Consider the following 24707-nt stretch of genomic DNA (forward strand, 5'->3'; position numbering starts at 1 on the left):
TACCATTTTCATTTATCTACAACACGCGGTGTTATTTTTAAATAGATAAAAATAGTTTAATTTGTACAAATTATAGTTTTGGTGCTCCTAATTTTTTGCTGGTGCTCCTAACTTTTAAAGGCTAACACCAAAAAAAGTTAATTTCGAGCCTATCTATCTATCTATCTATCTATCTATCTATCTATCTATCTATCTATCTATCTATCTATCTATCTATCTATCTATCTATCTACCTATCTATCTATCTATCTATCTATCTATCTATCTATCTATCTATCTATCTATCTATCTATCTATCTATCTATCTATCTATCTATCTATCTATCTATCTATCTATCTATCTATCTATCTATCTATCTATCGTTGCATAAATTAATATAATCTGTTCTCCTGTCTAGCCGTCACTCATATACAATAGGAATCACAATCGATGGAAATAATATATCCTCACATTGTTGCTTGTTGATTCTGATGCACAGCTGATGGAAATGTAAAGCTACACGTTTCCAGTTGCCAAGGTTGACTTTGTAATTCTAATAACTAACGTACTCGGTTACTAACGTAACCTCGGTTCTCTCTAGAAGAGGGAACGAGTACTGCGTCGAAGAACGCTACGGGAAAGATATTTCTTTGTCGAGATTGAAGCCTAAAATTAATCCTTAATTTTGTAATAATGTAAAACGCTTTTCTGAAGCATACAACCTAGGCGGAGCAATACAGCTCACCCATTGGCTGCTCTGCCAGAAAAGCACAGCCTATGCGAGGCCAGGACGCTGACCAATGAGGGCGCTTCGCGCCCTTCTGCGTCACCTCCCGCCCAAACAGGCGTGGCCTAGGCCTATAAATACGAGCATAGCTGTCTAACACGCCGATTTTCGTCAATGAAGCGACGCAGCGCGGACACGCACGGCCATGAGACGCAGTACTCGTTCCCTCTTCTAGAGAGAACCGAGGTTACGTTAGTAACCGAGTACGTTCTCTTACGTAGAGTTCTCTCGTACTGCGTCGAAGAACGCTACGGGAACCCCATGTAAAACGCCGTGCGTGCTCTTGGACCGACACAGACACCTAAGGGCGCGCGCGCCCTGGTATACAAGTGCCTACCCCAAGAAGTATAGGGAGAGCGGCTAAATTAGCATCATCCCTTTATAGTAGTGCCTCTTAAGGCATAACAGCATATATATGTAAATATAGATATATATGAGGGGTAATAGCATGCTCATGGGACACATTGTCAGTGAGTGATGCTTAAACATTGAAGTGACCTGGGCCGCAGCGCGGGGCAGGAACACTTATACATATTAACATTGAAGTGACCTGGGCCGCAGCGCGGGGCAGGAACACTTATACATTTTAAACATTGAAGTGACCTGGGCCGCAGCGCGGGGCAGGAACACTTACACATAGTCTTCTAGACCGAGAGCAGTTTAGCCTGCAACGCAGGAACCTCTAGGTTATAGAACCTAATAAATGTAGACGGGGAGGCCCAGCCTGCCGCCATACAGATATCTTGTAACGAGATTCCGCTATACCAAGCCCATGAAGAGGCCATGCCTCTCGTGGAATGTGCTCTGACGCCCAAAGGGCATTCCAAACCTCTAGATGCGTAGGCTAGCGCAATGGCGTCCACTACCCATCGAGACAGACTCTGTTTCGTCGCGGCTCGCCCCTTGGAGCGTCCGCTGAACGAAACAAAGAGCTGCTCCGTCTGTCGAAAAACAGCGGAGCGGGACACGTAAGCTCTTAATGCCCTGACCGGGCAAAGGGAGCTATTTCCGTCCTCTGAGGCCGGCAGGGCCGACAGGGAGATGACCTGAGCCCTGAACGGTGTGTTGAGGGACTTAGGCACGTACCCATGCTTCGGTTTCAATACGACTACAGAGTCGTTTGGCCCGAACTCCATACAAGAAGCTCTCACTGAGAGCGCTTGCAAGTCTCCCACACGCTTCAGTGAAGCGAGAGCCAAAAGAAACACGGTCTTGAAAGATAGGTGTTTCATGTCAACTGAGTGAATAGGCTCGAAAGGGGCCCCTTTCATAGCGTTCAACACTGTAGAAAGGTCCCAAACGGGGACTGAGGGGGGGCCTTGGAGGGTTTAACCTCCTGGCGCCTCTAAGGAAGCGGACCACCAGGTCGTTCCTGCCTAGTGAACGGCCAAGCGTTGGATTAACGAACGCTGATATGGCAGCCACATAGACTTTGAGCGTGGATGGGGTTCTTCCCTTATCCAATAGCTCTTGCAAGAAGGAGAGAATCTCCGGTTCTCCACACTGAAGTGGTGACAGACCTTGATCTGAACACCATCCAGAGAACACCGACCATTTGGAAGCGTAGAGCCGTCTAGTAGACGGAGCCCTAGCTTGCTCGATCGTGTCTAACACTCCTCTTGGGAGGTTAGCGGGTACCCGTTTATGGCCCATACGTGTAGGGACCAAAGCTCGGGGTGAGGATGCAGAATCGCGCCCTTGGCCTGTGAGAGGAGGTCTCTCCTCACTGGAATCGGCCACGGGGCAGTACTTTTCAGTCGCATCAAAGCTGGGAACCAGGTCTGATTCGTCCAGTATGGAGCAACCAGTAGTACTGAGCATCCGCTCTCCTTGATACGCTCCAGCACTTGAGGCAGGAGTGAGACAGGAGGAAAAGCATAGAGCGGACGGCGGGGCCAGACTCTGGCCAGCGCGTTCGTGCTCTTCGAAAAGAATTCTGGGCAGTGAGCGTTTTCCTGGTTTGCAAACAGGTCTATTTCCGCTCTGCCGAACCTTTTCCACAGCAGACGCACTGTCTGTGTGTGTAGGGACCACTCTCCCGTAGGAACATTGTTCCGTGAGAGTCTGTCCGGGCCTACGTTCAAGTGGCCTGGCACGTGTATTGCTCTTAACGAGCGCAGGTTGTGCTGGGCCCACACCAGTATGCGTTCCGCTAACCTGAATAGGTTTCGGGACCTCAGGCCACCCTGGTGGTTTATGTAGGCTACTACCGACACGTTGTCCGAGCGGACCAGGACGTGGTGTCCTTTTATCCGGGGACAGAAGCGCCTCAGCGCAAAGTCCACCGCCATCATTTCCAGGCAGTTTATGTGCGGTAGTTTGGCTCGCTCTGCCCATTGGCCAAAGAGCGGTCTGCCGTCGAGCAGTGCTCCCCAGCCTGAGGTGGACGCGTCCGTGGACACCACCTTCAGGCTCGAGGAAGTCCCCAGGCTTACACCTGACCGGTACCAGTCTGACGCTCTCCATGGTGTCAGGGCTGAAATGCATTCCTGAGTGACCTTGAGGCGATAACGACCGTGTAACCATGCTCGGCGCGGTACGCGCGTTCTCAACCAGAACTGTAGTGGGCGCATGCGCAGCAGGCCCAACTGCAGCACTGTAGAGGCTGAGGCCATGAGGCCCAGCATTTTCTGAAATCTCCTGAGCGGCACTATGTGGCCGCTGCGGAAGGATTTCGCCATTTGCAGGGTATTTCGCCTGCGCTGTGATGACAGGCGTGCTGTCATAGACAGTGAGTTCAGATCCAGTCCTAAAAAGGAGATCCTTTGACTGGGAAACAGTGAACTTTTCTCCCAATTGACTCTCAGACCTAAGCACTCGAGGTGATCGAGTATTAGTGTCTTGTGGTGAGCGAGTTCTGACGGCGATTGAGCTAGAATCAGCCAATCGTCCAAATAGTTCAGAATTCGAACGCCTCGGAGTCTCAGGGGTGCCAGCGCCGCGTCCATGCACACTGTAAATGTACGAGGTGCTAGAGACAGGCCGAATGGCAGGACTGTGTACTGATATGCCCGGCCCTCGAAGGCGAATCTCAAAAATCGCCTGTGACGTGACGCAATTTGTACGTGAAAATACGCGTCTTTCAGATCTATCGCCATAAACCAGTCTCCTCTGCGAATTTGCGCGAGGATTTTTCTGGTCGTGAGCATTCTGAACTTCCGCTTTGTTAGCGTTTTGTTCAGACGCCTTAGATCTAAAATGGGTCTGAGACCCCCGTCTTTCTTCGGTACCAGGAAATATCTGCTGTACAGACCCCCTTCGCTCTGAGCTTGAGATAAAGGCTCTATGGCCCCTTTGCTCAATAGCTTCGCTATTTCGGCTCGAAGTAGATGTGCTACTTCTGTTTTTACCGTGGTTTCGACTTTTCCCGTGAAACGGGGAGGGCGTCGATGAAACTGTAGCGAATAGCCTCTTTTTATAGTCTCTAGCACCCATTCTGAGACCCCGGGAAGTCTTTCCCATGCATGTGCACGTGTGACTAGGGGTTGAATGTAATCTGGGCCCTGGTCGCGAAATGGCGGCGACACGAGAGCAACCGTGTGCTGTAACATGGACGCCGTGGCGTCTGAGGCGGGGGACATGTTTAACACAGTATGCGTCCCGCGCGCGCTCGACTCTCTGTGTCGAGAGAGAGCGCGCGGGACGAGTCCCGTAGGGCTCGTTATGCTTGTGAATAAACGTGGGCGCTTGGTGGCGGGCACATTTATAACACCGGGGACACTGTGTTTGTGTACTGACTGACCGTTCGTTAGTTTCGTTTATACAGAAACCGCGGAACGTGCAGTGTGTAGTGGTTGTGGGCACTTGGCAGTGGACACGCTACTACATGTAAAGCACAATCGATCTGATTCGATTTTAAGTGTGCAAACCCTGTGTTGAACGGGGCTGCCCGTAGGGCTCGTATATTTGTGAATAAATGTGGGCGCGTGGTAGCGGGCACATTTATAACACCGGGAATACTGTGTTTGTGAACTGACTGATCGTCCGTTGGTTTCGTTTTTACAGAAAACCGCGGAACGTGCAGTGTGTAGTGGTTGTGGGCACTTGACAGTGGGCACGCTCACTACATGTAAAGTACAAACGACCTGAGTCGTTTTTATGTGTGCAGACCCTGTGTTGTACGGGGCTGTGCTTGCACGGGTTGAAAAACCGGGCTCTGGTCGCGAAATGGCGTGCCACGAGTCGATTTTATGTGTGCAAGCCCTGTATTGTGCAGGGCTGTGCTTGTGTGTATGAATGGGCACTGAGTCGTGGGCATTACGGATACACACATTACACCATCGGCCGTGGCCGGGACACCAGAAAATACATTTTCAGATTTACCTGGGGCGTCGTGAAAACGGCGTTTGTGTGCAGGCAAACGAGCATTGATGCTGATTTGGTGACTGCAAAATACACTGGCACGGTCGCGTATGTTGGGACTGTGCGAGCGAGACATTTTAGTGAAATCCGGCCGCGGCGGGATTTTAACACTGTAGCTTCCCTCGAAGCAGAAGTGCGCATCCTGGCTAAAGACGGGGCTTTCCGGGACTCCGCGCTTTCTTCGTGAATTCAGGAAGAAAGGGCGCGGGTCGTGAGGACGGTAACGTACGTTCCTCTGCAGAAAAACAGCCATCCAGCCGGTAAGCGCATCGATGCTGGTCTTTCTCCGTCGACGCTCACGAGCGGCGGGGGAGGGGAGATCCTCGGAGCTCGCCCATCCGAAGCGGGAGAGAAAAGCAGTCTTCCTCCACAGACGCGGCTTCACCTTCCTCGTTCATGACGGACGCGGCGGCACACAGCGGCCCTTGTCCGTCGATCATAGAGTCCAGCGGAGCGGGCGGAGAAGCTGGCGGCAGCAGCGGCGAGCACCTCGTGGTGAAGGGAGGTTCCGGGCTCTGCTAAGCACGGCGCTTTCACGGCGCGGCACTACAGCAGGCGGAAAAGATGCAGCTTCAGTAAATGAACGCCAGGCGAGTCCGCAGAGTCACCGTAGGCATCAAATTACAGCGATGGCAGCGCCATCGACGAGAGCTGAAGCTGCGTGATACTCACAGGCAGGAAACACAGCACGTGGTCCCTGTCGCTGAGCGGGGCTCTACACGAGCCACAGGAGGTGCGAGGCATCTTGAAAAAGACGCTCGGCTCTTTTAGTGGTGGAAAAACTGTGTGTCGCGACGGCGAACACACACACAAAACACACACACATAATGTAAAGGATATTCCACGCCGGAGAAGCGCAGCAGGGAACGGCGGCTGAAGGCGGCGAAGACCAGCGGCTTCAGGTAAGAGGCGCGTCCTGCTGAGGTGCTTGTTCCAAACGGCTGTGGCGGCTCGAATCCAATCCAGCGATGCGTGCAGCTTCGTTGAATTTTAGAAAATCGGCGTGTTAGACAGCTATGCTCGTATTTATAGGCCTAGGCCACGCCTGTTTGGGCGGGAGGTGACGCAGAAGGGCGCGAAGCGCCCTCATTGGTCAGCGTCCTGGCCTCGCATAGGCTGTGCTTTTCTGGCAGAGCAGCCAATGGGTGAGCTGTATTGCTCCGCCTAGGTTGTATGCTTCAGAAAAGCGTTTTACATTATTACAAAATTAAGGATTAATTTTAGGCTTCAATCTCGACAAAGAAATATCTTTCCCGTAGCGTTCTTCGACGCAGTACGAGAGAACTCTACGTAAGAGAACTAATCTAATGCTGGATCTGTTTTACACACACACAAAAAGTTTTTTTTTGTTTTTTTTCATCTTTGCTGGACAAAGCAAATTTATTTTCTTAGTTATTTTTTTATTTAAATATAGTGGCAGTGGCTCAGTGGACCATGTAGTTTATTTACAAACCGGAAGGTTGGTGGTTCTATCCCCGGTTCCACCTGACAAAGTGTCGAGTTGTCCATGAGCAAGACACCTAACCCCAGCTGCTCCCGACGAGCTGGATGGCGCCTTGCATGGCTGACACCGCCGTTGGTGTATGAATGGGTGAATGAATGGGTAAATGTGAGGCAATATGTAAAGCGCTTTGGTGGCCATTGGTCTGTTAAAGCGCTATATAAATGCAGTCCATTTACTATTTAAAAATGTTAATTGAAAATTGTTGGTATTGGGGAGGCACATTCTAGAGAGCATCTAATTGGATAAATCTATGCAGTGATTGTCAACTCTTGTGACTACACTATATAATGATAGCTAAATAAGGACTCAATACTCTAGATTTAGATTTCACTGGGTCTGTCAAAACATACACTGTGTTATGCAAGTGTATTTATTGATCTCTCTCTGTCTTTTAGGCATTCGATGTATTTATCTACGCTTTCTTTGCACTGGAGATGGTGGTGAAGATGGTGGCTCTAGGGATCTTTGGCCATCGCTGTTATCTTGGCGATACTTGGAACAGACTGGACTTTTTCATCGTCATGGCAGGGTAAGGGCACTTGTTTTCTTTCAACCTTCCCTGACATAACATTCATTGTAGCTGCAGGTGTATCAGGGGCTATAGTGACCCTATATATAGTGGGTTTATTTTTTCTAAGTAGAGACGTCTGCATTCTGTGAACTGTATTAATGAACATTTCAATTCAGTTGTTATGAGAAAATGACTCATGTGGAATATGACTAAATGTTTATATTGTTAAGTTCATCTCTAAGAGACTTGTACTTCATGTTTACCTCCAGAATGCCCTTGATGGGCTTTTCATTTGATCTGTTGTACGTATGTCCAGGCCAAACCCTTCAGCTACAGTCCTTCAGATCTCACTTATGTTGTGTACAAGCAGCCTATGTGTTGTTTTGATGCTGTTTTCAAAATCTCCCAGTTTTCAGTGCCAAAAAGAGAAGTGAAAACTGCTTTGGGAGTATTAATTTACCAAACTTTTCTGGATATTTTTCTGAGGAGGACATCATAACAGAAAGGAGAAGCATTGGATCAACAGAACAGACCTGCTAGCTAGATAAACTTGTTGTAATTTGTTATACACACATAGTCTCTCTCTCTCTGGCAGACTATCCACACTAACTCACGGGAAACAAACACTCTTAGGTTAAGAAGCTGAACAAATTGGAACACAGCCATAATGTTTTACAAGTTTTTATTATAATATACTACCTTAATTGGCCATGAGCAATGCGCCCTATAACAATATTTATTTCTCTTCTTAGAGCACATTAAAGGATTAGTTCACTTTTAAAATGAAAATTCTGTCATATACAGTACTCACCCTTAAGTTGTTTCAAACCTGTATGAATTTCTTTCCTCTGCTGAACACAAAGGAAGATATTTAGAAGAATGTCAGTAACCAGACAGTTTTTGGTTCCCATTGACTTCCATAGTATATTTTTTTCCTACTATGGAAGTCAATGGAAACCAAAAACTGTCTGGTTACTGACATTCTTCTAAATATCTTCCTTTGTGCTCAGCAGAGGAAAGAAATGCATACAGGTTTGAAACAACTTAAGGGTGAGTATATGATGACATAATTTTCACTTTAAAAGTGAACTAATCCTTTAAGCTTTTCTTCTCTACTTTTGCATGTTAATTTGGTTGCACATTAAGTGTTTTTAAGTACAATAGGTTAGTACAGGGTTTGTATCAGTGAGCAGCCCTACCCTAGGCTGCTCTCAGGTTTGGCAGGATTCGCTGATTGAAAGATTAGACTCATTAGAACATGATGAGCATTAATGTGGCCTTGCCTAATGACAGACATTAGGGGCCGTTCACAGTCACACAGTACCGGTATGCGTTTTTTCCATTTCAATGCGCTACTTTTCTATGTAAACGTGCTAGAGGGATGTGTATTTAAAAATGAAATCCTGATGGGACATTTAACTAACGTAAAATAATTTGTACTTTTTTAAATGGTGGAATTTTAAAAAGGGCCAGAGCTCAACAAGTATGAAATATCACCCACGAGCAAATACAGCACCATTAGTGCACATTTTAATGAGAACCTGCGACTTCCAGGCGACGAAGATTAACCTATTAAGTATAAAAAAATATCTATTAAGTAAAATCTAAATGTTTCCAAGTACCCCCTGAGGTACTTGCACACCTGGTTGGTAAACACTGGATTAGAAGCCCTGCTACGTCATGTCGTTTTCTGTGTGGTGGGATGACTGTGTTTGTGTGATATTTCCTAGCCGACTCTTGGCTAATCCTTCTGTTGTGTTGTGGGTGAAGTCAGTGAGGCTATCTCTAACTACACACCCAGATTACATGCCTCTTTCTCCCCATTTTCCCCTCCGTCTCTTTCTCTCTCACACACAGCCTTGACTCAGATTGCCTTACTGCCTTTTTTTAGACACTCACTCACTCTCTCTCTCTCTCTCTCTCTCTCTCTCTCTCTCTCTCTCTCTCTCTCTCTCTCTCTCTCTCTCTCTCTCTCTCTCTTCCATCCCCACACCCACAGAAGAATCATCATTTTTGCAGTCTCTTTTCACAAGATGCACACAAAATACACACACACATATATACACCCCACACATTAACACTAGAAGACTGACGGTACATGAAAGTAAGGGAGATGAAGGGAGGACAGGAAAAAGAGGCTGCAGCAAAGTAGTGAACAATTAGAGAGAGGCTGCCCGTCGGCAGGTAGCTAATTACTCTCACAGACACACACTCTGATGTGCACTGAAACAGCCAAGATCTCTCTCTCTCTCTCTCTCTCTCTCTCTCTCTCTCTCTCTCTCTCTCTCTCTCTCTCTCTCTCTCTCTCTCTCTCTCTCTCTCTCTCTCTCTCTCTCTCTCTCTCTCTCACTTCCTTCTAAACCTCTGTTCAGGATTTGCCTCTGTTTATTTATGTCTCTCCCCACAATACCTCACGTGTGCTGTGACTTTTTTTCTTTCTTTACTTTGTCCCTCCCTCCATTGCTTTGGCACATTCCCTTACTGTTTGACACAGCTTGGTTGCTTTGTTCAGCACTATTCCGGTATGTACAAAGGCACAGGGAAGAGACAGCTAAATCATTAAACCAAATAAATACACGATTTTAAGCATATATGATTTTCCATAAACATATGTGTATTTATTATCGCAATGGTTAGAAGTAGCCTTTAGCATTGTATATGTAAGGAATAATTGACTCCAGGCCGTTGAATCCGCTTCGCGTCGTGACCGCATTACCACCTCGGGTGTGCATTATTTTTATAATAATTCAACGGCCTGGAGTCAATTATTCCGCTTATACTACAGTTACCACACCTCGAAATATTGTTCAGATGATGTATTTCAAGACGTTTGTAAAGTTTTTGTCATTAAAACGCTCTTGTATGTAGGACTAATTCCTTGCGCATCTAAACCCATGCTCCGTTGCTAATTCCAAAACGTCATTTTAGAGTTAGTAACGGAGGTTTGAGCCACTGATAGCAGACTAATGCTGGGGACACACTTAACGACTAGAAACATTCTCTGACTGTGAATGCAGCAGATTTTAAACACCGCTGTGAACACAGACTGAACGCGCTGAAAACGTGTGCATGATCAGTCATAAGTATCAAATTACATTCATAACCGGCCTTAGAGAGAAGCATGTGCGTCAATATTATTATTTATTTATTTATTCAATTCGTTTTAATTAATTCGTTCATTCTTTTTTTCTATTAGTGACAGTAGACTAGACTAATAAATGAAACACAAAGCCCTTTTAACAAGTATAGGCCTATCAATTTTATTTATTTGTTATATTATCTTCAATAATTACGAAAACCCGTGCAACAGGACTATCAATTTATTTTTCAATTTATTAATCAGTTTAATTTTCTATTGATTATGTATAGGACTGTATACTTTATTTATTCAAATTAAACTGCATGTTTCCATTGATTTTGAAGTTAGACTTTGAAAATGGCAGATCAAGCGCATGGGGCTGCATGGTTTTTCTTGTTATGAATTGTATCTTATTGTCCGTTATTACAGTTGACGACGCAAAGTGATATGGAACTGTAATGAGGTCAAGACCTTCCTGGAACTACTTTAGCCGTGCGGTTCCCTGAAAATAATTGCACACCTCAGAACGTTCGTCAACCAATCAGATTCAAGCATTCAACGGCCCTGTAGTATAAAAATATTTAATTCTGCCTCATATGGTAATCAGAATCCCCATTGGATCGCAAGGAAGTTATATCAAACACTCGCTGATGTCTGGTATGTTGACTGGTAGCATTATATAATAACATGGGAAATAAGCAGCTATGTTGACCGTCTCCTGACTCAGGTAAACTCCACCTTTGTTCATGACTAGCCTACTCCTCAAGTCCCGGAAGTGTCAATGGAAGCGCAACTGGCCCTGACACGCACTAGCACGCTCTCTGTCCCGACAGTGGAAAAACGGCTATTGGTCCTGCTTCCGCAGTGTTGAGAGAGCACGTATATATGGTTGCCAGATTGTAAAGACTATCTAGGCTAAAACACCGGGAGAAAATGTATTATTTTAACAGAAAAGCTCTGATTGGGGATTTAAACTCTTGACATCTGGCAACCGCAAACATGAAAGCCCATAGTAGAGGCTTGTACGGTGGTCTGTAATATTTTGTCTCCCTTTTTTCAACAAAAATAAGAGATTTTGGTAAAGTTTTTTTTACTACATTTTCATCAACGATATTGCATGTTGATATAGTCACAGTTACCGTTTAATGACCTTATTGTCGTGGAACTTTTTTTTTTGTTCGATTTTGTCCACGAAATTAAAACAAGTCAGGATGTATTGGTCTTATACCCTGCTATGGGTTTCCTTTAATGCAAACTATACAAAATATTAGCAAATTTGCCTTTGGGTGCGTGTCTGTCTGTATAGGAGGGACTGCTTCTATAAGAATGTTTGATGCAGAAAGGCCTCCTACAGGTTTAATCCCCCCAGGTGGAAAGGATATTGATAAGCTCATATCTTTCTGTGTGTGTGTGTGTGTGTGTGTGTGTGTGTGTGTGTGTGTGTGTGTGTGTGTGTGTGTGTGTGTGTGTGTGTGTGTGTGTGTGTGTGTGTGTGTGTGTGTGTGTGTGTGTGTGTGTGTGTGTGTGTGTGTGTGTGTGTGTGTGTGTGTGTGAATTTGCATGTGTCTGTGGTGGTTCATTTGTCCAAATGTAGCTTGTTCAGTTCTCTCATGTCCCTCTGTTGAAGACGTCCTGCAGGCATCATGATGCCTTTGAGGGTCGGACCCTTTTGCCATTAAAGCGTGTTTGTGTAAATGGTGTTAATGTCAGTGTGTTTGTAGAGGGGAGAGATCCTGCTCTCTCAGGTATTCTCACTCTATATGACATTTCAATCGCCAGTCTGACATTTCAACTGATTCTACACTGCAAGAAAAAAAAGGGGGAAAAAAACCTCTGCTGATATTTTTGGATCATTCAGCCTGGTCAGTCTGACTTCTGCCAGAATATTTGCTTTGAGTGCAAGTGTGTACTTGTGCCTCTGAGCGGGTGTGTGTGTGTGTATTCACCCAAAGCCTGCATTTATGCATATAAATGGAGCCGTTTATTTCATTCGTAATCAGGAACACTGCAAAGAACTCTACTTAAAGTGCTACAATGTTGTCCGATTATACACCGTAACACTCTACAACAAAATAACTCGTCATTTAGTGTTCTTCACTTACCTGTCCAATCCCCTCTTTGATCCTCTATTCTAATCAACTTTCTTTGCATGAATGAATAATGTATGTATGCTAATGAGAGGGCCAGCTGCTGTATGTGATTAGCAGGTGTTTATTGAGTGATGGACGGAGCACCTAAGGCTCTGCTTTCCTCAGCAGGCCCGGGCGTGAATAAGTAAAGATGTTATGAAAATTCAAAACAAAAGAGATTGAAATTGAATGAGATGTTCAGAATCAGTGGGTACCGTCATGGATACCACTGTTACGGCAGTATTGCTCCAAATAATGCCAGTGGAAAAAAATGTATGGGGGTACTGTATTTAGCATAGTATGTATGATAGTAGATATTTTCAAATAGCTGACCTGAACTTGTTTGTGTAGATGCGCTTGCAGTGCAAGAGGCCGCTCAGGAAAGGACGGAGTGCAATGGAGTGAAACAGAACACAGGGATCTCGGGACTCGTTTTTCAAAGAACTGCTTATATACTGTATTTAGATTTATGCATTTGGCAGATGCTTTTTAATCCAGAGCAATTTACAGTGCATTCAACAAAGTATCAATTATCTTCTCTGGGAAGCAAACCTTGGTTGCTAGCACCGTTCCAGTTGAGCACCCAAAACTACACAAATATTCAGTTTAATGTCATTCCTGGTAACACGTTCTCACATAATGAAAGTCAGAGTATTACTACTAAATGGTGTAAAAGCATCATAAAAGTTGTCCATACCCGATAAATCTTTAATAGCTTTGAAAAACAGACCAAAAATGGTAGAATCTTGCCTAATTTGAGTAGTTTTTACCAAGCGCCAGAGTCATTTGCAAAAAAATGTTGTAGTTTAGGCCAAATTAAAATATTAATGAATACTATAATCATATATAAATAATACTACTGCTCTTGACCCACCAGTTGAGAAGCACTGATTTAGCTGCTATAATGCTGTAAGATGTGAAGATATCCTGAGAACTTTGGATAGTGATGTAGAGAGAATATGTGTGTTCAGAGAGAAAGAGATATACTAGAGGGGAAAAGAGAATGAAGGAGGCTGAGTAAAAGGAAAGAGGGAGAGGGAGAAACGAGTTAGTGACGAGTACTCGTCAAACTTGGGAGTTTTCCTGAAGCCATGCTGGTCTCAAGCTTTTCAATAATTCATGATAGACATGCAAGAAAGCAGAGAAATCTATTGAGAGAGAGAGAGAGAGAGAGAGAGAGAGAGAGAGAGAGAGAGAGAGAGAGAGAGAGAGAGAGAGAGAGAGAGAGAGAGAGAGAGAGAGAAACAAGTTTTTACATCAGTGTGAGCTGTATCTTAACATAGGCTCGGCTCTGGCTGAAAACACATTTCAGACGGTACATGGAGGCAGGAAGGCATCAATGCCTCTCTGAATCCAATGTTTGCATAACATCCACTTCTACTGAGATAAAGGCAGAATAGAGCTATTCTTTGCTGCCTGTGATATCCCACAATCCTGTGTGTGTTGTCCAGTGCTTTATAGAAAGAATAAAACAGCAGCTGACAGAGTGGTTAAAAGCAGTTTATAAATGTGTTCATTTCAAATTAAGATTAGTTTTTATGGCGAAATAATCTTTAAATATTTACTTGGTTATCTCTAAAGCTCACTCAGATTTCTTTTTCAAGATGTCATTAGATGTGACATAATAGTGTCTTAGCAGTGTCTGGGCAGTAAAGCAGCTGCCTTCAGTACTTGAGTTTCTGGGCATTGACCACAAATGTTAAGTTCATGGGCCGATCTGCAGGGTAGCCAGGAGCCAGGCACTTTAACTCAGGTTTCTTTAGGCTCGTTGTCCCTACACTAGCTGTACAAGACCACTTCATAAAAAAATGTATGAGCTAATAATGACTGAAGTTTAGTCCACTTTTTGTGCATGCAGTGAATACAAACCGGTCAAGGATATTTGTGTCACACAACATTACCACATCACTGAACCTGAAACTGCAAAGCGTCAGTACAGAATTCACACACCATTCATTCATAAACTTTCTTAGCATCCCCCTTTACATGCATGTTCGTTTATTAAATATTTTGTTGTGATGCAATCAGTTACCAATCAGGTTTTCAGAAAGGGGCTTTTTAATATTTTGATTTTGAAGTGTGACTTGGATTATCATTGTTTTGATTAACTGTGGAAGTTTTGAAACATTATGATAAATTCCTCAAGTTCCACAAGAAGATCCATACAAATCTCATCTGGCTAGGCATCATAGAAATCATGGAAAATACAAGTTATCTCAGAATTATAGTCCAGCTGCATTATATTCGGAGAGCGCATAATAAGTGATGCTGATTTACTTTGATTTTCTTGCATCACACATCATGTTTTACTTTTTGGACTAAAGAAAATGGCTTGTGACTGGAATCTTGTCTGGTCATGCATGCTTATGACATGTTGGATATGTTATATTTGTAATGAGAAAACTTTGGCCTATTTTTTATAAGGATTTGCATGAGTATTTTGTAACATTATGCCCTGGATTTTATTATTGTTAAGGGATATGTCTGTCACTGCCTGAGCCACACACATGCGTGAGCCACACAGGCAGCCGCAGTTGTGCCCCACTACTTTTCGAGTGCTGACACTGCTGTCAGTCAGACAGTAATTGACATAATGGGATTGTCAAGCTCTACAACAGCAATCCAGTCGATCTTTTTTCTGTGGTAGTACTACGAAGGAACACAGTCCATGTCCTTGTTCTCTCTCTCGCTTTCTGGCCTGTTTCCAACTCAGAATTACTAACTCTTTTCCCTTAAGCCAAGTCTTTTGGAGAAATCCATGCCACTGGGGTGATGAATATCCCATAAGCCCTTTGAACAACTTTTATTAACATCTAGTCTCATTGGTACATTCATAATGATTGGTTACTTTTCTAATCAAGGCACAGCATGTCTGCACCTGCCTGTCGAAATGCAGCGCTTGCAACCAGATGTTTACTCTCCACTGAATATTTTAATTAGCTCTTTGTTTCTACTGGCCGGTGGGTTCTAAACTGCATTTCACTTTAGTGTTCATTTTTGCAGTTAGTTTGTTTGCTTTTAATGTCATATTCATTACGTTTTACTCTTGACTAAAACACATCTTATTTTATTTGACAAAAGTAAAATGTTAATAAAGTGAAAAATGTAACCAAATATTCAGTCTTTTTTATATATTAAAATAAATATGTATTAAAAAAATAAAATAAAATAAAAATTAAAAACTTTTGTTGTGTAAACCTGAGGTCCAAAAATAATGATACTGAATACACTAATGTAATTCTTTATGCTTCAGTTAATAATTGTCAGTGTATTAAAGCATTACGGAAAGAGCACATTCACAACGTGTGACGTATGCATTCTGACTAGCACAGACCTTCGTTTGAGTTAACTTGTGCTTTCATGTCATTGCAAATTGTAAACTTATATTTATGTTGTGTAAATATCGGATTTGTCCTGTGGATATGATTTGGACGAGTTAATTAAATCAGTGTGGAAACAGCATTTGCAGATTCCATATGGGCCCGCAGATCATTCCCGTTAAAGTAAACGCTACTAAATGGTTTAATTGCGTGTATGTGAGAAGGGTTTTGGCAGCGGAGCGGCTCTGGAGAGCTGTGGAGTATTTCTCGCTGTGTGGTTATGTAGACATGTTGAATGTGTGACTCCCTGTGCTGCTGCCATGAGATGCTGTCATTATATTCTCGGTGGCCGGTGTGACTCATTCGTCCCGTTCTGTGACTCAGCTCTCACCGCAGATGCCTCCCATTGAAACACATCTCATGGAGATGGAGGTCAAAGAGAGGCTGACGAGATTGGTGACATCACGGGAGGTGTGTCTGCTTTAAGATGGTCCTCACTCGGGTGGAAATAAAGTGTGTGTGTGTGTGTGTGTGCTGTTGGTAACACAACAGCATCTAGATTTGCTCTCTGTGATGAACCATACAGATTAAATGGGATATCAACAGCAGATAATGTCTGGTTCTGTCTGGGAAAAGAAACCCTCTGGCCTCTATTTTCAAACACACAGTCCCACAAGACCGTTTAATGCAGAGAGCAGTGAGTAACTATTTCAAACAGAGCTGCTCTCACAGAGACGAGAGAGATGAACCCCCACCACTTCAGTACCTGACATAGTACACATGGTCAGGTCAAGATGAACGTTGTTGTGCTTTGGGTTGGGTTGCATTAGAATGGCCTGTTGTGTGTGTGCGTGCGTGCGTGCGTGTGTGCTAGCGAAAAAGAGAGAGTCAGGGTGATGAATGGAGGTGTCTGTTTGTAGTGTGTTGTGTGAATGTGAACTCCTCTGTACAGACCTTCAGATTCTCTTTGCATCATTCTCAAATCATGAAGATTGTTCCACTGTAAGTTTTAAGGGACAAGTGAAAACTCACTTGTTCAGGTTAGCTTTTGGGTAATCTCTGTCTTTGGTCTATTGATAATTGTATCTGTTTTTTTTATACTGTTTTATTTATTATGTTTTATAGTCTATGCACATTGTAAAGCGCTTTGTGACCCTGTTTGTGAAAAGCGCTGTATAGATAAATGTTACTTACTTACTCAAATTGTTATGCGGATGACAAACAAATTATTCCTTAAAAAATAAGATGGTTATCAAAATAGATGGTTCAAAACCCCTCTAAAACCATTATGCTAGACCAGTCTGACCAGCTTGATGCTCTGCTAAAACAAAAAAAACACTTTAGGCTAGTTTAATTTTAAAACTAGCCAAAACTGCTAGAGTTAGAGAGAGGTTAGAAATGGACAAGGAAAAATATTTATAGTGTTTTTGGTATAATAATAAATGACTAACACTAAAATAAAATGTGTATTTGTATTTGTATTTCTCAGGATGGTGGAATACTCCCTTGATCTCCAGAACATCAACTTCTCCGCCATCAGAACAGTGCGTGTCCTCAGACCTCTCAAAGCCATCAACAGAGTACCCAGTGAGTAAACAAGACATACACTTTCCCCCAAAAATCTGTGATCTGCAAACCTCAGGTGTTACACATGCCCCGATTCATTGTGTCATTTTTTCTTGTGTTAATGCCAAGCCTCAAAATCACCCTCATGTGTCAGCTTCAAACCCTGTCCTATCAAAGCCACGGTAGCGTGCATTGTGTTTGGCGTGCAGGTCTTCCAGAGCAGCAAAGCTGGAATTGATAAAACAGGATTTCAGAGCTATTGCTTTCCTGCCACCACCATTAGCAGAGCCAGATTAATCCCTCCTGTAATTGGGTAGAAAAACAGTTGTCCTTGAACAAACGCCATAATTCATATTCCTCTGCTTCCCATTCACACCCATCCACAACTTGTGGCCTTTCTTTGAGCTTCCATAAGAAGCCCATGATTCATCAATAGTTCGGTGCCCATGGCCATGGTGTAGCACATGCAATATAATAATAACTAAATTGGCTCGCATTTGATTTTGCTGCTCGAAATATTGATAGCGAGTGTTCAAGGGAGGGTTTCAGGAAATGTTTGTAGAATGTAGGTCTTTGTGTGGCTGTAAATAAAAACAGATTTCAAAGACAAACACAAGCACAGTGCATAAACAACGTTACACACTCTCCCTCATGCATGTAGGCATGCAGAATTGAATTAACATCCAAACATCCACTTATCTGTTCTTGTAGCATGTCAAATTGTAGCAAAGTTTTATGCAAGGCTGTGTAAAGGGATAGTTCATTAAAAATGTACATTCAGTTATCATTTACTCAAATCCTTGTGTCGTTCCAAACCTGTACCCATCCCCCCACCCCTTTTTGTTTTTCTGGAAATATGCATATGGATATTTAGCCAAATGTTTGCAAGATGGTTCCCGTAGATACCAAGAACCTGGAAATTTCAGGGAATTCTAAAAATCCAATGCTAAGAAAAGTCATGGAAATTTCTAAAATGATTATACTACCGTTCAAGAGTCTGAGGTCAGTAAGATTTTGTAACACCTTTATTCAGCATGGATGCATTGTAATTGACCGTTCGCAAAAGCCACGCCCCTTAGTTATTGTTACTACGCCTGTCAAACAATTGAGAACCATTATAGCCATGGCTGGGTTGAGATCCATACATTAAGTGATTGGTTTTGGAGTAATGCAGCAGACATGTCCTCCAGGGCACGACAGAAAGTATAGACAGAATAGCGCACGGGAGCACATGGACAAAACAGTTTTGTAAAATTATATATCAATCATTTTTATTTGATCATATATCATTTTACAAAACTGATTTGCGCATGTGCTCCCGCGCGCGCTATTTCAGTCACAACACTGCAATCAGAGGACGCGCTGAAACATCAACTCTCGATGCTGTTCTCTTCATTCATAACTCGTAGCCTACTGAGAAGGATATATTTGTGTAAATAGTTGTGCAACTGCGCAAACTTTGTTTTGAAGTTTAATGTTTGAGTTCCAGAGGAGTTTGACTGTGTTCCTGTTCAACCACATCAAAGTAAGTCCGTGCTTTTTCTCTTTTTTTTTTCTCTTGTTTGCTGACTGATGAGGGGCCGCAGTGCCGCAGTGAAACCGTGTTTGTACATGAGCCTATTTTTTAATAATAGTTGCAAGCAATCATAAAATACAGCAAGTTTTAAGCCCGTGCAGACCTCACTGCCATAGGCGCATCATTGCACTATCTTGCTGAAATCGGAATGTTTGACGGAGGTCCTTCTCCTTAGTTACAGTTGCTGAGCTAGGATTGGACGAGAACCGTTAGAGCGCGGGTTTTGCGAACGGTCAATTGATCAATAAAGACAGTATTTTAACGTTAAAGATTCCTATTTCAAATAAATGCTATTCTTTTGAACTTTCTATTCATCAAAGGATCCTGAATTAAAAAGTGTCACAGTTTACACACAAATATTAAGCAGTACAACCAATTTCAACATTGATAATAAGAAATGAAAAAGTTATTCTAAATTATATTTATTTTTCACAATATGACTATTTTTTCTGTATTTTTTATCAAATAAAAGCTACCTTGATGAGCAAAAGCGAGCTAAAAATTTATTACCGACCCCAAACTTTTGAACATTAGTGTAAAATTACATATTTGAATTATATGAAAATATTGTACAAAATATTATGAAAATATTTCATTGCCCAAAAATGGCTCTTTGTGAGTTAATACAAATCATTATCAGGTAAACAGAAATGACCAGAAAAGTCTTTGAAATTCATTGGTCTAAAGTTTTTCCCAGCTGCTCCCGATGAGCTGGATAGCGCCTTGCATGGCTGACACCGCCGTCGGTGTATGAATGGGTAATTGTGAGGCAACATGTAAAGCGCTTTGGTGGCCATTGGGTCTGTGAAAGCGCTATATAAATGCAGTCCATTTACCATTTTGGGAATCCTGATAAATGATAAAAAATGTATAAAACTGTCACATTTTGAATACATTATGTAAATGATGGCATAATTTTGATGTTTGGGGAACTTTCTCTTTAACATTGATGAGAGAGAACGACACAGAAAGAGAGGTTGACTATTTCTTCATTGATAAAGGCAATATCTGTTGTGATATTTGAAAAAAAGAACATCCCACTTGGAAACTAAGCTCGCATTTGATTGACGTTTGCGCCACAAGTTTTAATTCATCCTCTTCTCTCCTGTTTTTTAACTGATTGCCTTTTCTGTGAGCAGCCAAAGACACAATTCTGCTTTCATTCCAGAGGTCCAGATATTTACTGCACTACTCGCTTCACCTGTCCACGTTGACGTGTATAACATGTTTGTGCTTCTACACACAACACAGTGTGTTAATGTGTTCCATCAGTGTTGTTAGTCCCCTGTTGTGTTTTCCCCAACCCCACACACTGTGGTAATCACATGCTGCTGTTCTCCAATCAGAGCGGACACACACCCTTCATTCAATCCCAGCAGTGCTTCACTAACACACATGAACACACCCTCACTCACATAAACAATCCCACTGTTGCAGAAGCAAAGACACAATTTTGTATGATGATAAACTCTTAAGAGTCACAACTGGGTGGACGGTCATAGTAACACAAATTGTTATATGCAAATAAAATTAAGCACAAATGACTGGATGACGTAAAAATAACCTAAGAATAGCAATGGCATTAACTTCCGCAATGTGACAAATGAATGCGTAATCAGTGAAAATACTTTGATTTTCTAGTAATATTATAAGGTTGTGTGTCAGAGGCAGGAAATGTTATTACATTTTATGAAAGGATACGAAAATAAACTTTTTCTAGAATAATGAATATCTTAGAGTTATTCTTTCTTATCATAATTTTCTGTGTTTGTGTAGGTATGCGTATCCTGGTGAACCTGCTGCTGGACACTCTACCCATGCTGGGAAATGTGCTTCTGCTCTGTTTCTTTGTCTTCTTCATTTTTGGCATCATTGGTGTGCAGCTGTGGGCTGGACTATTAAGAAATCGCTGTTACCCAGAGGAGAACTTCACCCTGTGAGTACCAAAAGAGAGAGAGAGAGAGAGGACTGAATGTACGGTTTCAATGGTGATTTAATTGCAAATAGGCATATAATCCAAACTGTGGGTTTATTTGAATGACAGTTTAGTTTTACAAGGATAAAGAGATTGAATTTAGGAGGCCGGATCTTCTAGAAGATGCATTTCAGAGTGCCTGATCACGCCATCATTGGATTGGACTTGTATTTCAAATGTCCTTTCTCTCTAAGAAGGGATACTTGATGTGATCAAAAGATAGTTTTAGACATTGGCGGCCAATACAAAATGATTAATTCAATTCCATATAGGCCTAGCCTATACGTTTTTAAGATGTAAACTAGTCTTTCTCACTTGTATCCTTGTTTTTAATCTTTCCTCTCATCTTTTTGTTTTTACTGTCTACCTGCCACTAAAAATGCAAATGTGGTTCCACCCAGTCGATGGCTCCAGTTGATTAAAACTCGGATTGGCGTCCATATTCATGAGTGGGTGTCTGCCTGAGGTTACCGTGCCAACCGTGGTCTGCCTGCCTCTCGCTGCTGTGTGATTGGATTTGAAAGGACTCGCAGTGCATGGCAGCGTGCGAGACACCCTGTGCGTTTGTTTGTACGCGTGTGTGTGGGATAAAGAAGCGCATGTCTGAGTTTAAACGTCAGCTGAGGTCTGATTGTCGTTTATTGTCTTGCAGCGAGTATATTTACGGGCTGGCACTACACTCAGAGGATGATGAAGTGTTTTGAAAGGAGAGTCTATCATAGTCTCTTGAGGGAACGCCTGATTTTCTTCTGCTTTGTAAAGTCTTTTACAGTTTTTTAAAGTTTTTTCCTTTTGATGGGGGAAGAAAGGAAAATGTTTTTATGGGGTTTTAAAAGAACATATACTACACTGTTTTAGTTTAACGTATTATTCAATTCAATTCAAGTTTATTTGTATAGCGCTTTTCACAATACATATTGTTTCAAAGCAGCTTTACAGAAAATGCATTTCAAAAATATACATACAAAAATACAGTTAGTTAATCATAAAATTTAGGGCATAACATATCGCCGGCGTTGGGTCGTCTCTTCACAGGCGTCGAGTCGTCTCATCACAGGCGTTGGGGCATCTGAAGTCTCCATGAGAGGCTGGATACATAACTGGAGCTGACGAACTCTATTTGAGATAACAACAAAAAAGGCAGATGGGAAATAATTAGCGTAGCTACTGTTCATAATATGAATGCATTTGATCTGATTTAACTGTAGTATAAAAGGTATGAGATGCATCATGTGAATGCTTGGCTAAAGAGATGCGTCTTTAATCTAGTTTTAAACTGGGAGAGCGAGTCTGAGCCTCGGACAATATCAGGAAGGCTATTCCAGAGTTTAGGAGCTAGATGTGAAAACGCCCTCCCTCCTTTAGTGGACTTAGTTATCCTAGGTACGACCAGAAGCCTCGAATTTAGCGATCTTGAAGAGCGCGATGGATTATATGGCGATAGAAGATCTCTTAAATACACAGGAGCTAAACCATTTAGGGCTTTATAGGTCAGTAGCAATACTTTGTAATTGATACGGAACTTAATAGGTAACTAGTGTAGAGATGATAAAATTGGTGTTATATGATCATATTTTCTTGACCTAGTAAGAACTCTAGCAGCTGCATTTTGGACTAACTGTAGCTTGTTTACGGAGGATGCAGGACAACCAGCTAATAAAGCATTACAGTAATCTAGTCTCGAGGTCATGAATGCATGAACTAACTTTTCTGCATCAGAAACTGATAGCATATTAAGTAGCTTAGCAATGTTTCTAAGGTGGAAAAAGGCTGTTCTTGTGACATTTGAAATATGATTTTCAAAAGACGAGTTGCGGTCTAGTATGACACCCAGGTCTTTTACTGTAGAGGATAAAGTAACTGGATGTCCATCTAGATTAAGGTTGTATTGTAAGAGGTTTTGTGGGCAGTTTTTTGGACCAATCAGTAATACCTCCGTTTTATCTGAATTTAATAGAAGAAAATTACACGTCATCCAATATTTTATATCTTTAACACACTCTGTCATTTTAGATAATTTAGTGTTATCATCTGGTCTTGATGAAATATATAATTGAGTGTCATCAGCATAACAGTGGAAACTTATTCCATGTTTTCTTATAATATTACCAAGTGGCAGCATATAAATTGAGAATAGCAGGGGGCCTAATACAGATCCCTGCAGCACTCCATAATTTACTGACGTTATCTTTGATTTTTCCCCATTTAAATGGACAAAATGGTAACGGTCTGATAGGTAAGACCACTGTGTATTATATAAGGAATGTCTTTAGCTTTTGCAGACGTTTACTGCATATGTTAGATAACAAGAACAAGGACTTTTTTATTTGGCTTCAAACATTACGTAACCATAGCAATGTAACTTTACCAACAGTTAGCTGCAGGAGCGATTTCCGATTATCTGAATATAATCAATTTCAGCCATTTAGCCAACTTTAGACATTTTGTTCAATATATTGCCATTCAGCCATTTTTAACCACATTCCTTCTCAGCAAACCTGAAGAGATGGCAGTTGCCAGCATTTGCTAGCAAACTAGTTTGTAAGAATACTTTGTCAGCTTGCTTTACACCATAATTGATTACATTTTATCGCATTTCAATTACTAGGTTGTGCTAATTTACCTTCAGAAGTGACACTTTTGTTCTCTTGAAGACATAAACTGTTTATCATGATATTCGCGAGTCTTAATCTAAATCTACACATTTAATTTGCTTTGATAGAAATTAAATGTGTGATTCCTCATGGCACCTATTTCAGTGATATCTGTCATTTAGTTGCTGACAGCACCTTTAAAGTCTCAAAGAAACAGAAGTAGGGATAGATCTGCCATATTGAAGTGCATCCGAGTATAACATTTAATTGAAAAAAAACCACTGTAAGACGGGAACTTGGTTCTATTATTAATGGATTTTGACATGTGGGCATTGCACTCAAAAATAAATGCAAGCTTGCATTTGTTTTGTGATGTAGTGAGGTATAAGCGTATGGATAATTCTGACATTCGTCACCAAAAGGAAGGGTCATTTGCATCAAGAAGATCTGAGTTATAATATTTGGATTAAAAATGAATAGCCAAAAAAATAAAACATGCATGGATGAATCGTTTGCTCACAATACGATACTATTATTAGTATTATAATAATAATAACTATTATTATTGTATTATTATCAGGACCCACAAAAAATCCCACATTGCATTACAAATATATTATACATTTTGTCATTTAATGTAGTAATATCACTGAAACTCACGCAGTCCGCGCGTTTTCAATGCAGTCGTTTGTTGGAATTAGACAAGCCGCATACGCACAGACTCTCCCGGTGCTCACTATGTCCCGCCTCTCCCGCTATTAAAGCACTATACAAATAAGAATAAAGCATCTAAAACGCTCTGAATAACCATACTATTAAAGCTGAATGTGATATGGTGATTTACATTTTAAATGATCTTACACTTTGAGGAGTGCCGTTCCAGCGCGTGCACTTCAGATGATCAATGCAATCAATCACAGTTCTAATTGCTTGAAAGCATGTCCAAATGACTACTCCCAAACTGTAAATTGTTAGTTAATACAAAAATTGTATTCACTGTTATGTTGTTTTTACACGTCACGCAAGCATTTGAATGTCCGTGTTTACTACAGTATGCACGTTGTAAATCTGTTCATCATATAAACCCATCATGTCTGTTCAGAAGACTTGGATTTGGATTAGAACACTTGATTGGTTATTGCTACGATGCCTTTGACATTTTTGGGATCTTTTAAGTTTTAGAGGAATGCAATATCATTGCATTTTTATATCGCGATATCTCGATATAACAGTGTATCGTTCGTTACACCCCTAGAAAATAGAGTTTTCATATCAACGTTAACTGAGCTAGAGGCACCAAACATACAGTTTAGATTGCTCAAGT

At 41.9% G+C, this 24707-nt stretch overlaps 1 protein-coding gene across 4 annotated transcripts in view; it reads left to right on the top strand.

Moving 5' to 3' along the window:
- The window catches only part of cacna1ia (calcium voltage-gated channel subunit alpha1 Ia), a 107028-nt gene that overhangs the window by 5127 nt on the left and 77194 nt on the right, over positions 1-24707 (top strand). For all 4 annotated transcript variants that reach the window (XM_079629342.1, XM_079629344.1, XM_079629343.1 and 1 more), the window contains exons 2-4: positions 7029-7162; positions 17162-17259; positions 20591-20750. In XM_079629342.1, coding sequence (XP_079485468.1) covers positions 7029-7162; positions 17162-17259; positions 20591-20750 — 392 coding nt within the window. The remainder of the gene's footprint in view (positions 1-7028; positions 7163-17161; positions 17260-20590; positions 20751-24707) is intronic.

This window comes from Phoxinus phoxinus (assembly GCF_949152265.1).
Source record: "Phoxinus phoxinus genome assembly, chromosome: 1".
Classification (NCBI taxonomy): Eukaryota; Metazoa; Chordata; class Actinopteri; order Cypriniformes; family Leuciscidae; genus Phoxinus; species Phoxinus phoxinus.